At 34.6% G+C, this 18,022-nt stretch overlaps 2 protein-coding genes across 4 annotated transcripts in view; both read left to right on the top strand.

Annotated features, from left to right (window-relative positions):
• The first annotated feature begins 4,491 nt into the window (after positions 1-4,491).
• LOC129876032 (serine/threonine-protein kinase VIK-like) overlaps positions 4,492-18,022 on the top strand; it is a 29,515-nt gene continuing 15,984 nt past the window's right edge. The window contains exons 1-7 of one of the 3 annotated variants that reach the window (XM_055951320.1): positions 4,492-4,832; positions 5,969-6,121; positions 11,424-11,495; positions 11,699-11,788; positions 13,439-13,564; positions 13,767-13,873; positions 14,095-14,469. In XM_055951320.1, the coding sequence (XP_055807295.1) occupies positions 14,467-14,469 (3 nt within the window). In that variant the 5' untranslated portion in view covers positions 4,492-4,832; positions 5,969-6,121; positions 11,424-11,495; ... (2 more) ...; positions 13,767-13,873; positions 14,095-14,466. The remainder of the gene's footprint in view (positions 4,833-5,968; positions 6,122-11,423; positions 11,496-11,698; positions 11,789-13,438; positions 13,565-13,766; positions 13,874-14,094; positions 14,470-18,022) is intronic. The other 2 variants (XM_055951321.1, XM_055951319.1) reach the window with 2 other exon arrangements.
• On the top strand, positions 10,301-14,241 carry LOC129875800 (uncharacterized). Its single transcript, XM_055951036.1, has 4 exons — positions 10,301-10,429; positions 11,424-11,495; positions 11,699-11,788; positions 14,095-14,241. The coding sequence occupies exons 1-4, from the start codon at positions 10,301-10,303 to the stop codon at positions 14,239-14,241; spliced, it is 438 nt and encodes a 145-aa protein (XP_055807011.1).

The raw sequence follows: 18,022 nt of genomic DNA, 5'->3' as shown, positions 1-18,022 counted from the left end.
AGCTATGCAAAAAGCACATTCTAGAGTATGTGGAGCGCATCAATCTGGGCCAAAACTTCATTTTCACATAAAAAGGATGGGATATTACTGGTAAAGCATGGTGAAAGATTGTCTGGATTACATCCGAAGATGTAAAGCTTGCCAATTCCATGCGAATTTTATACATCAACCCCTAGAAGTATTGCACCCAACTATTGCCTCATGGCCATTTGAAGCTTGGGGTTTGGATGTTGTTGGACCATTACCTAAGTCCTCTAGTGGACATTTGTACATCCTGGCTGCAACTGACTACTTCTCAAAATAGGCAGAAGTTGTTTCTCTTAGAGAAGTAAAGAAAGAGAATGTCGTCAACTTCATTCGAGTCAATATTATCTACCTTTTTGGTATTCCTCAATACATATTGACAGATAATGGCAAGCCATTTGATAACAAGTTAATGACGAAGATATGTAATCTTTTTAGGTTCAAGCAACGCAATTCCTCTATGTATTATGCAGCTGCTAATGGTCTCGCTGAAGTATTTAACAAGACACTCTACAACTTGTTGAAAAAAGTTGTTTCCAAGTCTAAGAGAGATTGGCATGAATGAATGGAAGAGGCTCTTTGGGCATATAGGACTACGTACCGCACGCCAACACAAGCGACTCCCTATTCTCTTATTTATAGAGTTGAAGCAGTTCTTCCACTTGAGCGTCAAATCCTGTCATTGCGCATTGCTATTCAAGAAGGACTCACTGATGAAGAAAATGCTCGGTTACTCCTTGAAGAATTGGAGGCTCTTGATGAAAAAAGACTAGAGGCCCAACAAATTCTGGAATGTTATCAAGCACGTCTAGCTCGATCTTTTAATAAGAAGGTTCGTCTTAGATGCTTCCAAATGGGTGATCAAGTTCTGGTTGTAAGAAGGCCCATTATTACTTCTCGTCGATCTGGAAGCAAGTTCTTCGCTAAATGGGATGGACCATATGTGGTACAAGAAATATACTCAAGTGGCACTTACAAACAGGTTGACTCAGAAGGATTGCGCATTGATCCCATTAACGAAAAGTTCATAAAGAGATACTATCCCTGAAGAAAAGAAACACACTCCTTAAGGTACGAGTATAAACTGCATGTTTCTCCTGGCCCGCAAGAGTATAAACTGTGCATGGCATCATCATTGTAAAAAAAATAAAAATGTCCACTAGGTTGAAAATCTCGAAAGAGGCGGTCTAGGTAAAAATTAGGACACAAAAAAAAAATAAAAATTACTCTTTTAGAACTACGTTATGACTTGATCCTCTTCATTGAAGTACGTAGGCACTTGAATTACATTTTGTGTTCAGTCGCATGAGTATCCAAAGAACTCATAGTCTCTCTTGACCCTCTTCACTGTAATCCATCAGTTACATTCTAAATTTAGTCTCATAAGTTCAAAAGAAATGAGATACGCTATTATTTGAGCATCACAATGTTCTTGTAGATTATCATATATAACGTGTAAATTAGAGAAGGTCAATCAAGACATAATTTGAATTAACTTCAAAGAAGTATTTATACAAATCCATAAAGCTATTAGCTGTGATTATTATACACAGTGTAGTTCTATGAACCTTCTTTTCAGCTTCTCTACGCTGAGATATGAGTGCTTTTTTTAATAAGATCATGCGAATATGAATCTGTCAGCTTTTCTACAAGTGAAGTTCATTTTTGAAGTTTGTTCAGAACGATCCTGAGGGACTTGAGCTATACATTTTGGATATGTTTTAGATTAAGAAGGTTGATTTCTGATAAATTAAGTCTCTCCTAAATTTGGTGCTCTCATACAATGATATATCTCTTGTACTATCAAAACACACAAGGTGTCGCAACTCTGAAGAAGAGGAAGTCAAATCTCTAAAGTAAATCATGATTCAATCTGTAAAAAAAAGTATTTTATTAGCACTTAAATTAGTAATTCAATAATCATGATCATGAATCTTAATAATGAACGATTATATTCTTTGAGGAAGACCTATGCCTAATCTAGATGGTGGAAAGTCTTAACAAATCATGTAAAGTCTTTGCCTTAGACGGTATAAAGTCTTTGGCTCGGACTATGGAATGCCTTTGACTCAGATGATGTAAAGTCTTCACCACAAATTGTGTAAAGTTTTTGCCTTAGACGGTGTAAAGTCTTTAGCTTGGACTACGGAATGCCTTTGACTTAGACGGTGTAAAGTCTTTGCCATAAATTATGTAAAGTCTTTGCCTTAGATGGTGTAAAGTCTTTAGTTCGGACTATAGAATGCCTTTGACTCAGACGGTGTAAAGTCTTTGCCACAAATCATGTAAAGCCTTTGTCTTAGACGGTGTAAAGTCTTTAGCTTAGACTACGGAATGCCTTTGACTCAGATGGTGTAAAGTCTTTGCCACAAATCATGTAAAGTCTTTTCCTTAGATGGTGTAAAGTCTTTAGCTTGGACTACGGAATGTCTTTGTCTCAAACGGTGTAAAATCTTTGCCACAAATCATGTAAAGCCTTTGCCTTAGACGGTGTAAAGTCTTTAGCTTAGACTACGGAATGCCTTTGACTCAGATGGTGTAAAGTCTTTGCCACAAATCATGTAAAGTCTTTTCCTTAGACGGTGTAAAGTCTTTAGCTTGGACTACGGAATGTCTTTGTCTCAAATGGTGTAAAGTCTTTGCCACAAATCATGTAAAGTCTTTGCCTTAGACGGTGTAAAGTATTTAGCTTGGACTATGAAATGCCTTTGACTCAGACGATATAAAGTCTTTGCCACAAATCATGTAAAGTCTTTGTCTTAGACGGTGTAAAGTCTTTAGCTTGGACTATGGAATGCCTTTGTCTTAGATGGTGTAAAGTTTTTAGCTTGGACTACGGAATGCCTTTGACTCAGATGGTGTAAAGTCTTTGCCACAAATTTTGTAAAGTCTTTGCCTTAGACGGTATAAAGTCTTTAGCTCGGACTATGGAATGCCTTTAACTCAGACGGTGTGAAGTCTTTGCCACAAATTATGTAAAGTCTTTGCCTTAGACGGTGTAAAGTCTTTAGCTTGGACTACGGAATGCCTTTGACTCAGACGGTGTAAAGTCTTTGCCACAAATCATGTAAAGTCTTTGCCTTAGACGGTATAAGGTCTTTAGCTTGGACTACGGAATGCCTTCGACTCAGACGGTGTAAAATCTTTGCCACAAATTAAGTAAAGTCTTTGCCTTAGACGGTGTAAAGTCTTTAGCTCGGACTATGGAATGTCTTTGACTCAGACGGTGTAAAGTCTTTGCCACAAATCCTATAAAGTCTTTGCCTTAGACGGTGTAAAGTCTTTAGCTTGGACTATGAAATGCCTTTGACTCATATGGTGTAAAGTCTTTGCCACAAATCATATAAAGTCTTTGCCACAAATCATATAACGTCTTTGTCTTAGACGGTGTAAAGTATTTAGCTCGGACTATGGAATGTCTTTGACTCAGAAACATTAAAGCTTGATATATAAGAATTTGATACATAAACTAGATATATCATGAATCAGTAAATCTTCAGAAAAATGACATTTAAAAATAATAATAATATAAACAGGATGTATCAGATTCTCATGTAAGCTTGATACATGAGAACCTGATACATAAATAAGATGTATCAGAAGTAGTAAATCCTGATACATGAGCATTTGATACAAAAACTCGATGTATCAGAATCATTAAAGGTTGATACATACGAATCTAATACATAAAATTATATGTATCAGAAACAGTAAATCTTCATAAAAACGATATTAAAAAAATATCTTAGATGAACTCATACCTTTGGGAGATTAGGGCATGTTGAAATCTCTTCAATCTTCTTGTCGGCTTCTTTGGGTGAATGTTGAACTTGAAATTTCGACTTCAATTTCTCACGTAGCTTATCCATCACTGATGGATCGTTACGACGTTTGGATCTAACCTCGTCCGGTGAAATAAGAATTTCTTGATTTTTATTCAACTGAGTGAGACCAACACTAAAAGATGGAGCGAATTCCATGTGTATCATTGAACAATATGAGTAAAAAAAATTACAGAAGAAAACAGAGAAAATCGAAGGAGGTGAGAATGAAGTGAGATACCAGTAAAGGAAAAACTTGAATATACCTTACTTAGAAGCTTGAAATTGAGTAATAGATGGACTAAAATTGGAAAAAAAAAACCGCCGATGAAAGAATAGGCGTGAATTTAGGATAACTGATATAAGGTAAAAGTGATGTATCAGTGAAAGAGTGAGAGAGTTAAAAAAATAGAGATTTTTGATATTTTTTCAACTAGTTGAGAGTATTAGCAAATATGATAATATAACATGTGTAAATGAGTAATTTTCCCATAAAAATATAGATCATTTTTGGACTTAAAATACATTTTAGGCCCAATAAAATATTTTTATTCTTCAATAGTTGGAGGGGTTTGGAGACCCTTTTCCGTACAATATATAATCCTTGTTCAGTAAAAAAGAAAACGTAAATTTGTCGTTGCACCTTTTTCCTGATACACCTCCCTCCTCGGCGGAAAGAAGTCTCTCCGTGCGCCGCCGGAGGAAGAAATTACAAACATGGCAGAGAAAGAGTTATTGAAGTATAGATTTAACAACACGAAGCTTCTAGAAGAACACCTTACTCACTCTTCCTGTCCTAATTCAGCTTCTAATTACCAGTGGCTGGCGTTCATCGGCGACGCCGTTCTCGGCATAGCTATTTTCAGTTATTTCTTCGTGACTTACCCTGACGTTGATTGTGGTAAGCTAACTGACCTTGCTAGAGTTGCCGTCTGGCACGGCCTCTAAAGGTACCTCCGCCGCGGTTCGGCAATCCTGGATGAAAAGGTACATAATAGTATTTAACTTATATGCATCTACTTCACATTGTTATTGTGTAGTTTCTCCCTCCTCCCAAAATAGTTGTGGCTTTTGGCTTTTCGAGTCAATTTGACTAATCTTCGGAGCTAAATTGAATTGTATTAATTTATAGTTTTGAAATTGAAATTTAGATATTCATAAGATATATATACAGTACTATATGTTGCAATTCATCCCATATCAATGTGGTGAAAAGATACATCATAAAATGTTTGTTAAAGTTCATATAATTTAACAATCGAGAAGCAGATAGTGACAAGTATTTCGGGGGTGGAGGGAGTAACTATCAAACAAAGAGGTATCTATTTAAGCATATAATAGAGAGTCTATACAAGTAAAAATTTTAATAAATTAAGATAAATCCCCCCTAGTGATGGCACTGGTCAGATATTGACCTCTGCCTCGTATGTTAATGTACAAAAAATGGTTAAAAGAATAAATAACCCCTCAAGAATAGGGTGTAAAGGAATGCCGTAAAGTTAAAGCGTGTAATAGGCTTTTCCGGATAAGTTTGCGAGGGTAATTTGTGTATTTTACCTTCAAATATTAAATACATGAAGGAAGGGAAGTGACAATTTGATCTTTTGAAATCATAAAAGAAGGGAGACATGCCATCCCTTTCACTTTAAGGCCTTTAAATATGTGTATATAACTAGATGAATGCTCAAAGGACAGTTTGACCATCTAAGTTGTGGAGGACTCCTCCATGTTAGAGAGTAACTAGCTTTATAAAAGTAAACTAAGAAGAAAATATGAACTTGGGAGAACTCCTCCCAATTACTATATGGATTGCTCATATAAGCAAGTTCCCAAAAATTACAAAACATATTAATCGAAAAAGTCCTTTGGTTTGGCTTGTCTAGTTTGACAGTTGCATCTTATCCAATATGTATGTCCATTTTGTTTCCTTCTGTAAGTCTTCAAACTTCTAAGGTCGTACTTGTTTCAGATAGTGAAGATTCCAGCTAGCCATTGCATATGACACTTCATTTGCCTTTGGTAACAGTGTATCATTGCTCATTTCATTGGCATAAGATTGTCAAACTGATTACAATAGTTCCTACGTGGAATTTTCATAGAGGAGACTTTGATTTTGCACGTAGGTGAAGGAATTCGTGATAACAGTGCAATAGGAGGAGGAGATGGAGTTCTATGGAGGAATGATAAAAGCGCCAAAGGTTCTTGCAGACATTGTGGAGTCGGTACTGGGGGTTGTATATTTGGATTGTGACTTTGATGTGAATTCTGTCTGGGTGGTCAGTTTCTTTTTTACTATTTAAGTTTGTGCTGGCCAGGGATCTTATAAAAACTCTATTTTCCTTATCCTCTCTTGATTTCGAGTACAAATGTATCAATCAACTACACCTCAATCCCAATTAGTTAGGTTGGCTATACGAATTCTCTATATATATTCCTCTGGATTTCTATTATAACATGAAAATGTGATTATATGGAATCAAAGAGTTGAGTCTCGCAGGCTTATTGGCTTTTAGTAAGTGCTTATAATTTACAGCCTCAGCCTTAGTATACAAGGGGTTTTAATTATTATTTATCGAACCTGTTTTCATGTAAGCTAGTTATCCTTGTAAACTTTGCATCAAACTGATTCAAGCCATACCCCTATTTAATGTTTTTGTGACTTTTGCTGCAAGCCGAGTGATGTTTGAGTTGTCATTATGTATGCTTGATAATGTTCAGAGGCAAAACTTTTTTCCTCTAGTAATGTTTTAATGTGTTATTCTCCAATTGTTGAAAGAAATGATTAAGATGTATTCCTAAAACAAAAAATTTCAGTTGTGATTCTTTTTGGTATTTTACTGAAACTCTTCTTGCAATTAAATTTTAAGCTTTTCCTAAGATTGTCACTTTTAAGCACATGTAATTTTTGCTAGCTTTTTCGGCGCAACCTGATCTATGTAATAGATTCCATGCTGGACATTTTTAGGGGTTCGCACAATTTTAATTTTGACACACTAGGTTAGTGCTTCCACAATCCTTTTATAATATTTGCCATTACGGAAAAAAGTTGTGTATGTGTGAGAGAAGGTTACAATTTGAAATTTGTATTTCTTCTACATGAAGAAGAATTCATATTTGGGTTTCGTTTCATTGAAAATAAAATTGGGAAGGGAAGAAATGATGAAGTCCAGAATCTCATCATCATCGTAGAAAGAGTTACTTTAATTGATCCAATAATATTGGTTCTGATAAATCATACAACCACCTATTTATAGTAACTTCTGTTTACAATCTATGTTGGACCAAGGCACAGAAACAATTAATTTGAGATTCGATTCAAATGACAAAATAGTTTGTCCTTTCTAGTGGTGATATTTTCTTTTTTGGGGGTTAACGTCTCCTCGAAGTGGTGTTTTGGCTCCATAATGTTCCATCAACATACAACAACTACTGAAAAGCACATTGGGATTCTATTTTGTGACTTTTCCTGTATATTCTTTCCAATTTTTACCCCAAATCATTTTATTCAATTGTTTCTTCCAGCCTTTGGTAAAGCAATCCATCATATCCAATGAAATATCATAAATTGTCTTGTTTCCATTATTGGAAAAACAGTCTTGCAATGAACTGAATACAAATTTCAACAAGGGAAGCAACCTGCAACCCATGGGCCAAACTCCAACTCCCTCCCCAGCCAGAAATTTCACAAACCTTTTATCAGTCAAGACTCTACAAGATGTCAAGGAAAAAAACTAGGACTCTACAAGACATTTTCAATTTTTACCATTTGAATTCCCCAGTAACCCCGAAAGGCCATTAAGAACGTTTTCTTAATAGCTTTGCTGTAAAAGGTCGCTCAGATGCTTCCTTTTATTCCTAGCTTTTAATGGTGCAGTGTGAAGCATGGGTAATCAGTAATCACTGAAGAAATGTGTTTATGAATAGATAGAAGAAATGCTGGAATCAGAGTGCGGAATGGTACTTTAGCATTCATGTGCATATGAGAGACGAATAAACTCTAGAATTATACTGAAACACTTCTCAAAATACCTGTAGGAATGCAGCGATAGTACCAAATGAGTGCCACTATAAGAGGGATAAATCCTTGAAAAGTTCCCTCTTCTAAAAAAGGAAAATATAGGCAATAAGTATTTTTAGGAAAATCTTAATACTATTTAGTGGAACGACAAAATGATACCTAACCCAAAATGCCAAATTATTTGGTGTTCCAAATGAACACAAATATGAGCACATTGCTAAAGAGGGGTCAGCAACAAAATAGGAGTATCAGGGCAGACACCAACTGTTCAACCATTGCTCAAAAAGAAGAAATTATAATTATGCAGCCTGAGGGACACGCGAAGCCCATCAGTCCAGTTTTATCAAGTAGAATACCACTGCTGCTCTAGTTAATTAGGTATGCAACCTTAGATAGAACACTGGATTAAAAACCAAGAACTAATGTTGTTTGCTAGGATTCATCAATACATAGCAGTAGCAAAGAAAAATGTTGTCTTAGTAAGCACTTGTGTGTTGCTATTTTTTCCTATAAGTAGGATGGTAGAAGTATGATGGCAATTCACAGTTTATTTACTATACAACAGTCAGATTGATCGTAGATGAGATAACTTAAACCATTCAGATTATAATAGGCATATGGAATTGAACCTTTGAATTTCTTTTTCTTCTACTATTCTCAACAAGCATATAATAGGTAAATTCGGCAGTCGAAAACATCATTTCCATCTCAATTTTCGTTGAGTCCAATTAAAATTCAACTCTCTCAAGTGGCAAGCGTTTAAAAGTCATCAAAACCCTCAATATATAGATTCACGGTGATCAAGAATTGAAATTATACAAAATCACGCCCTGAGGAATCGATAGAAAGCATAAAACGATATGACAGTAAACGAAACTTGAAAGCAAGCCTCTAAATGAGAAAAATAAACTTTGAAAGTTCTAGAAGAGCGTTTTCACAAAGATTAGGGTTTCGGAGATCAAGTACAAGTTGTTCAGCAGATTGCATTTTTCTATCCTTATTGGCCGGTGCTCCGGCACTAGAAGAAGTCGATGACATACCTCCTACTCCTCCGAAATTGCCAACACCGATTGAGAGAGACTGAGGTAAGTTTGCCATTCTAAAGCCTCAATTGAATGCTTTTATCGTTTATTTACTTTCGCTTTGCCTAATTTATTATCTCTCCTATTTCTTCTATTAACGAACTGAACAAAGACAAAATTCACCGTTTGATTTAAAATCACGACACCATGAATGTGTCATTCACATGCTTATGCCATAAATGAACATTTGATAGTAGCAATAATGAGTCGTTTGGTAGAGTGTATTAAAATAATGCTAAATAGAGTGTATTAGTAATGCTTGCATTAGTAATGCTTGCATTAATTATACATAGAATATTTCTTATGCATTGTTTGGTTTAGTGTATTAAAAACTAACATGCATTGCATAAAAATATTTAATTACAAAAATATCCTCAACAATTATGATGGAAAAGATGTAAAAGGGGTTTTGAGGGGTAATTGAGTCTTTAACCATAATATTGCAAGCATTAAATCCCCTTGCATTACTAATATCTAGAAATCCATGGTATTAGTAATGCAAGCCTTAACACACAATAGATTGTATAACTAATGCTTGCATTAGTCATACATGCCATGAAAAAGTGTACCATACCCTAGAGAAATATGACTAGAGTATTCCAAGCAAATTGTCTTAAGGTGCATGAATACAAACACAGGTGGGGCTATCATTGATATGATGATATGTACAAATTACATCAAAAAATGACTAGTAAATTTTATTATGAAATTTACTATGATTGCCCTCATTTTTTATATCAAATCTAATCAGGTTAATAGAAAGCAATAGGAAAAACTACCATTTTAATTAGATTTTATCCCAAAGAATTTAAACACTAAGTCGATCACAAAAAAATGAAGAAGATATCATTCAACACAATCTCACAAATCTTCCTTTTTTGTCTTCAATTACATCAGAAAATGACTTATAAATTTCATTAATGATCGTCTTCATTGATTATCTACAAATTCCATTATCAAAAAAGTATAATTTCCTTAGAATAGATCAAAGATTAAATCTAATCACAATTAATAGAAAAATAATACGAAAACTATTATTTACTTTAATTAGGTTTTATCCCGAAAAAACTAAAGACCAAATCAATCTCGAAAAGAACTTATTGCTACTATGAAATAATCCTAGATGGCATAAGCACGTGAATGACACATTTTTTCTTCATTGATGGTGCCGCAATATTAAATCAAATAGTGAATTTTTTCTTTGTTCAATTCGGGAACAGAAGAAAGAGGGGAGAAAATAAATTAAGGAAAGCGAAAGGAAGAAAACGATAAAAGCATTCGATTGAGGCTTTAGAATGGCAAACTTACCTCAGTCTCTCTAAGTCGGTGTCGGCAATTTCGGAGGAGTAGGAGGTATGTCGTCATCGTCTTCCAGTGCCAGAGCACCGGCCAATAAGGATCGAAAAATGCAATCTGCTGAAAACCTTGTACTTGATCTCCGCAACCCTAATCTTCGTAAAAATGCTCTTATTGAATTTTCCAAGGTTTATTCTTCTCATTTAGATGTTTACTTTCATATATAGTTTACTGTCCTATCTTTTTATGCAATCTATCAATTCCTCAGGCATGATTTTTTATAATTTCAATCCTTGATTATGGTGAAGTTCTATAAAATTGAGGGTTTTGATGTCTGTTTAATGCTTGTCACTTGAGAGAGTTGAATTGTAATTGAATTCGCCAAAAATTGAGATGGAAAGTGATGCTATCGGCTTGACAGAGTTAAGCTGTATTGAGGGAATCGCTTTGTCTCAATCAATCAAGAATGCCTCAACTGGATAAATTCACTGACGAATTTACCTATTAGATACTTGTTGAGAATAGTAGGAGAAAAAAGAGATTCAGAGGTTCAATTCCATGTACCTATCATAATCTGAATGGTTCAAGTAATCTCATCTGGGATCGTTCTATTTCATTATGAAGAAGCTTCAATTCTTGGAGAGAGAAAAACCAATCAATGTGAAATTATAGCTTCATAGTTAGCAAGTAGAAATTTTCTGACTGTTGTATAGTAAATAAACTATGAATGTATTGTTACTTCTACCATCTCAATTCTAGTGAATAGTTATGCACACGTGCTTAAAAAGACAATATTCTTTCTTTGCTATTGTTATGTGTTGATGAATCTTAGCAGAGAGGTTAGTTCCTGGTTTTCAACTCTAGTGTTCTAACTAAGGTTGCATAACTGATTAACTAGAGCAGCATTGGTATTCTACTTGATGAAACAAGACTTTTTAACTCCGGCGTCTCCCTCGGGATGCATAATTATAATTTCTTCGTTTTGAGCAATGGTTAATCAGTTGGTGTCTGCCTTAATACTCCTATTTTTCTGTTGGCTCCTCTTTAGCAATGTGCTCATATTTGTGTTTATGTAGAACACCAAATAATTTGGCATTTTTGGTTGGGTATCATTTTGTTGTTCTGCTAAATAGTGTTAATATTTTTCTCAAAACACTTATTGCCTTTGTTTTCCTTTTCCAGAAGAGGGAACTTTTCCAGGATTTGGCCCCGTTATTGTGGCACTCATTTGGTAGTATCTCTGCATTCCTACAGGTATTTTAGAAGGGTTTCATTATAATTCTAAAGTTTATTCGTCTCTCAAATGCACATGAATCCTATTCTCTCTAATATTTCATTCGTATTTCTTGAACTTATATTGTAGACATTTTCTGTCAACTATTTGATTCTTATTTCTATAGTGTGGAAGTCACTAGCTATTTCTAAAAGTTTGTAAATGTTAATTTGCATATTTGCAGAAGAAAGTTTCTATCTACCCTGTTTTTTCGCCACCAATCCCGACTCCTGCACAATCCAATGGAGTTTGTAATGTACTAGCACTTCTTCAGGTATATTAACTTCTTTTCCTTGTGGACTTTTTCTCTGTGATTCTTGATACTGCTTCTATTACATTCTTGTTGGTGATCTTAATGTAATGAGTTATTGTCAAAAGAGGTATAGAAAACTGGATATGTTTGGGGTTGTGTTATATGTATCAAGAGAGGTGGATGGTGAATGCAACAGACTGGAAGGTGTTCAAATTTTTATTTTTATTTTCCTTGTAAAAAATAAAAATAAGATCAGGAATGAGGTTATTCGGGAAAAGGTGGGAGTGACATCTGTGGTAGACAAGATGAGAGAAGCGAGACTGAGATGGTTTGGGCATGTGCAGAGGAGGGGTGTCGACGCCCCAATTAGGAGGTGCGAGTGGTTGGATTTTGGGGTTATGCGGAGGGGTAGGGGTAGACCGAAAAAAGTATTGGAGGGAGGTGATTAGACAATATATGATGCTACTCCATATCACTGAGGACATGAAATTAGAAAGAAAGGAGTGGAGGTCGTGGATTAGGGTAGAAGGCGAGTAGGGATAGAATGGTGTCTGGCCTTGTGCCGGTTTAGGGTGGTTGTAGGTCTAGGCGTGCTTTTATAGTTGTGTTGTTATTGCCTTTGATCATCACTTTATCACATTACTTTGCTATTATTATTGTTCTTGTCCCGTAAAATTTGCATCGCTTTTCGGTTTTTTGTGCCATTATGCTATATATATTATATTTCTCTTTTACTTGGAACTGTGACTTTTGAGCCGAGGGTCTTTCAGAAACAACCTCTCTATCTCTATGAGGTAGTGGTAAGGTCTGCGTACATCCTACCCTTCCTAAACCCCACTTGTGGAATTTCATTGGGTATGTTGTTATTTTCCTTATAAAAAAATACTTGTTAGTAGTGAAATGGTTTAACTTTTAAGTTTATTTCTTTCTTGGAGCATGACAAGTATTACTTCCAAATATCTACACTTATTATAGTATAAATGCTTTAAGATGTAATTGTATTCCCACTATGCCTTTGTGTTTTAGTTTTTGCTGGTCAAGGTCAAATCTTATATATTCGTACCTATTGAAATAGTTTTTCATTGCTTTCTATTTAGCAGTGTGTAGCGTCTCACCCTGAGACCAGATTGTTACTAAATGGTGAAGATTCTCTTCCTTTTATTTTAAAGTTCTTTTATCTGTTTTTCCATGGCAATAAGCTTGGCCCTTTTTTTGTCCTTTTCTGACTCATACTTTTAGGTGGAATGTCGTTGGAAAACGAAAAAACTGTTGCTTATGTTGATTTGCAGTTGCTTGTGGATGCAAATTCTTTTCCATAACAATGAAACGGACACAAAAATCTCAACACTCCTCATAGTTATCTCTCTTTAGTCTTATACCACAGGCACTTGCTTAGTATCATTTTTCACTTAAATACAACTCTTATTTACTCGTCAAAAAGAATTCCACAGACACAAGTTAAAAAATAAGATCCAAGTAATATCAAATTAATGCCACTCTGCATTCGTCTGATAAATCTTTGGAGGAGAATTGGAATTTGATTTACATATGAAGACATTATACTTGGATTTATCTAATCCATTACTTGTAGAAAAAAGAAAATTATACTTAGCTTTTCTTTTCCTTGGAATTCACAGCCGTCAAGTAATAATGACCGTTCATCACTGGCAGTCAATGATGTCCATAAAGTGGAAGAAATGAAGATTACTTGTTTGTGGCGTTAGGTTCATTGAAGCGCTGGCTGGTGCAACACAAGAATGTTGTCTTAGATAACTACTCCAGCCCCATATTATTCATGTAAATGCTTTGTAACCTTCAATAACTTATAAGTACATCTTTAATAAAAAAAGAACCAAAGAAATGGACACAATAATCAATGATGTGTTCAACAGATCTGGATAGACTTTTGTGTGATGATAAATATTGTAATTGTGATCCATCATAGTTGTGATAGTTGGTTTCCCTCGAATAAATCCTTCTGACATTTTCTACTTTGCAGCATATATTCCTTTGTATCTGTACCCCTTTCTTAATACAACAAGCAAGTCAACACCTCTTCAATATTTGAGGCTTACAAGTTTAGGTGTCATTGGTGCCCTCGTGAAGGTAATATGTCTACTGTATTTCACATCTCTTCTTCTACTTCCATTGTTAGTATAAATATTTCATTCATGATCATATCTACTGGGAATGACATGAGAAGGAAACCATGCTTAGTTATAATTTCAGGAGCTCATGATGCTAGTTATGGTATTCAAAACCTATCTTAATAAACTGTGATTCTAAAGCTTAAATGCATTTTGTTCCTTTTGATATTCTCTGCGCAGGTAGATGACACTGAAGTTATTAGTTTTCTTGTTTCGACGGAGATAATTCCGCATTGCTTGTGCACGATGGAGATGGGGAGTGAACTATCAAAAAACAGTTTGTGGTTCCCCAAAGCCATTTTCCAATTACATCCTCCCTTGAGTTGATTAGATTTTCGTGCATCTAATTAATTCATGCTGACAGGTTGCAACTTTCATTTTGTAAAAAATCCTTCTAGATGATGTGGGTCTGGATTACATCTGTAACACATCAGAAAGGTTTTTTGAAGTAGCCCATGTTTTAGGGAATATGGTTGGTGCTTTAGCTGAACAACCTTCATCAAGATTGCTGAAACACATAATCAGGTGCTATCTTCGTTTATCAGATGATCCATGGTAAGTTTTCTGTACTCATTTAGGAATGCATTTCTATACTCATAGGACATGGAATTTGTTGGGAGTATTTAAGGCGCATACTTGGGAATGCATTTCTGCACTCATTTATTTATGTAGTGCATTATGTGAATTATTGTATTAGGAGATTAAGAATATTATTGGACCTTTACTAAGTCTTTCTATTTTGGTTTTCCACTCGGGTTCCGGTATGAAAATTGGGGTCCAGTTAAATCCGTATTCGTACTATTCGAGCCTTCTTGGTAAGGATGCAAGATACTCTTCACTTTCAACTCTGTGTTTGGAATGAAGGAAAATATTTCCTGAAGAATGTTTTGTTAGAAAATAAGTAAGTTTCGTATTTATTTTTCAGTGTTCGGTAAGTAAGGGAAAAAATATTATCCCAAAATCATTTATATGTATTCTAGCAAAACACTCTTTGAGCGGGATAGTGTGGGGAGTTGTGGTTCGGGGGTGGCGGATCTTTGGAAAAGATAATAAATTTGCAATGTCTCCTATGTAACTTTTTATCCTTGTTTGATGAAAACTCATTTTCTTCATTTTTAAGAATCTTGACTTTTTAAAGAATGTATTTTTCTAAAAATTTGACCAACCAAACATAAAAAATAAAAAATTGAAAAACACTTTTCAGAAACTGTTTTCCTTCATTAAGAAATCCAGGTAGAAGTGTATTTAATCTTTTTCACACTAATTATTTTTTTGATTATCATTATTTGAATTTCTTATTTTTATTTTATTTTTTCCATTTATTCTTTATTGTAAAAATATGAATTATAAAAAGAAAGAAATAAGAGTGAAAAGGAGAAAAAATTAAGAAAAAAAATTTAAAACTAATATTTTTGCGGCTATATTATAATTTAAAATTATTTTTTGCGGTTATATTTTAGTTTAACATTTGTATCTGTAAAAAATATTGGGGCTTCTATAATAAATTACATAAGAAAATTATGAAACATAAATAAATTTGACCATCAAAATAATAAATTCAAATTCGCCGTTGAAATAAAAAGGTTTAAAAAAATGTGTGACAAACATCAAATATACCTCCTATGGATTTTTTTTTTAAAAGTTAATAAAAAATTAATGTAAAATTAACTTTTTTACTCCCGTTAGAGAAAAATGATATATGTTTACCATTTATATATAACATAATAAGGGTATACCTACTCTAAATAGAGAAATTTTATTGGCTAAATTAACTTTTTTTATTTCGTTAGTGAAGAAAATAGTATATGTGAGCCATTTGTATAACACAAGGGATATATATAATTCACTTTTATAATGAGGTATATCAACTCTAAATAGAAAAATTTTATTGGCTAAATTATCGACACTTAAATAGATAAAACATATAACATCATAAATCCTTTCTACATTATATAATCCTTGTTCAGTAAAAAAAAGAAAAAGGGATAAAGAAGTTGACCGACAAGGCGGCATACTCAAATCCTACGATGGCACGTAGTTATGAGATTTGGATTTTCTAATTCCGCGTGCTTTCGGTGCTAAATAATCCTCCCAAATTAATGTTCATATACTAATGTTCATAAATTGCTAAACTATCTATCTGTATGAATCAAGTGTGAGGCTAAGCTAAAAAAAAATCATATCTCGAGTAGTCCATATTGAAATTGAAATTTGTATCATGCTAATTTCATGCTTAAAAGCCATCAAAATTCAAGAAATCATAGAAGTCATGTTAAACTACTTTAATAAGATTTAAAATTGAAGTAAACCAAATCAAGAACACAGGCTTATGAAGAAAGTTGTGAACTACGTTAAAATCCTAACTTGGGTTCTAACTTATTTAGTAAGACCTTTGAAAGTAAACACAAATTAGGCACGAGGGTGGAAGAATACTCTCATTGAAACCTCACACACTTGAAAGATTGAGATTTGAAGGAAGAACTTGTTTGAAAGCCTTGAAACCCTAGCTTTGCTTTTTTTACGGTTTGTTTTTCTGAATTTGGGGAATTGAGAGTGTATAAGAGAAAGAAAACCGAGTACTTGATGAAATATATTCCCTAATAAGTTAAAATATTGTGGCTTAGGCTTTGGAAGGATGGAAAAAGACCGAAACAACCCTTATTTAAAAACTGATGGAACAATCCATGAGGGTCATCTACGATTCGTGGTTTGATCTATGGATCATAGATTCCATCCTTGAAATTCAATTGAGTTTTAGAAGTTCATTCTATGAGCTCAAGTGATGTCGTAGATTGATTTATGACCCATGGTTGAATTCGGGAAAGACGAGCTGGAAAATGAGTTTCTGAAGTTCACTTTATGGGCCCAAATTACGGTCCGTAGTTGGGTTTACGACTCATAACTGGATCCGTGAAATTCAGACAAATCTTTGAACTTTGATTTTACAAGCTCCATTTATGGTCCGTACTTCAATTTATGACTCGTAAATGGGACTCGTAAAAATCAGGTTCTGAAAACTCTACTGAGAGTCTCTGATAACATGATCATAATTTTTTACTTCAAACTTTGATTGATGCAAACTTGGTGGCGTTGGAAAAAAGACTCATAGACTTTTAATTTGGTAGATCATGGCAAAGTAGGCTGATGTGCAAGCCCCCTCCTGTCCTGTCGCAATGGTGGGCTACCTAATTATTTATGTGATGAGAGATATGGACATTTGAAGTTGACCCTTGTATCGTTCATGCTCTATGGTGTTTACGGGTCTTCATACTTGCTATGCTAGATTTTGATGTGATATTTGGTATTACTTGGATGTCTCCTTATCATATTGTGTTAAATTCTAACTCTAAGGCAATAACTCTAGAGATTTTGGGTAGGAATAGTCTAGAGTGGAAGGTGTGTACAGACCTAAGTCAGTAAAGACCATATCATTTATTTAGGCTAGAAGACTAGTGGGAACGAGTTGTTTAGCCTACTTAGCTTATCTTTGGAATGTTAGTGCGGAGTCCTCTTCCATTGAGTCAATCTAGTGGTTTTGGAATTTTCTGAGGTATTCCCTACTGACCTACCTGGTATGCCTCCGGATAAAAATATTTACTTTTGCATAAATTTGAATCTGAGCACCCACTCAATCTTTATTACTTCTTATCGTATGGCTCCGATGGAGTTGAGAGAATTTAAAACTCATCTCTAGGAAATTCTAAATAAGAGATTTATTCTTCCTCGTCTTGGGGTGCTCCAGTCTTGTTTGTGAAAAAGAAAGACGGTAGTATGAAGATCTGTATAGACTATATGCAGTTGAATAAGGTTACTGTTTGAAATAAGTATCATCTACCTTGCATAGATGATCTATTTGACCAGTTGCAGGGTGCTTCGGTGTTTTCGAAGATTGACTTGAGATTAGGGTACCATCGATTGATGATTAGGCTGAAGGATATACCTAAGACTACATTCAGGACTCTGTATGGTCATTATGAGTTTTTAGTGATGTCGTTTGGGTTAACCAATGCGCCGACGACCTTCATGATCTTGATGAATGGTGTCTTTAAGCCATTTCTGGATTCCTTTGTGATTGTGTTTTGTAGATGATATTTTGATCTACTCCAAG

Source organism: Solanum dulcamara, chromosome 12 (genome assembly GCF_947179165.1).
Source record: "Solanum dulcamara chromosome 12, daSolDulc1.2, whole genome shotgun sequence".
NCBI classification, from domain to species: Eukaryota; Viridiplantae; Streptophyta; class Magnoliopsida; order Solanales; family Solanaceae; genus Solanum; species Solanum dulcamara.
The sequence above is the reverse complement of the archived record's forward strand: the minus strand, read 5'-3'. Positions and strand labels throughout refer to the sequence as shown.

Coding starts and splice junctions, on each gene's coding strand:
- LOC129875800 (XM_055951036.1), top strand. CDS start 10,301: ATGTCGTCATCGTCTTCCAGTGCCAGAGCACCGGCCAATAAGGATCGA. Junction 10,430..11,423: donor CTCTTATTGAATTTTCCAAG/GTTTATTCTTCT, acceptor TTCCTTTTCCAG/AAGAGGGAACTTTTCCAGGA. Junction 11,496..11,698: donor GTATCTCTGCATTCCTACAG/GTATTTTAGAAG, acceptor GCATATTTGCAG/AAGAAAGTTTCTATCTACCC.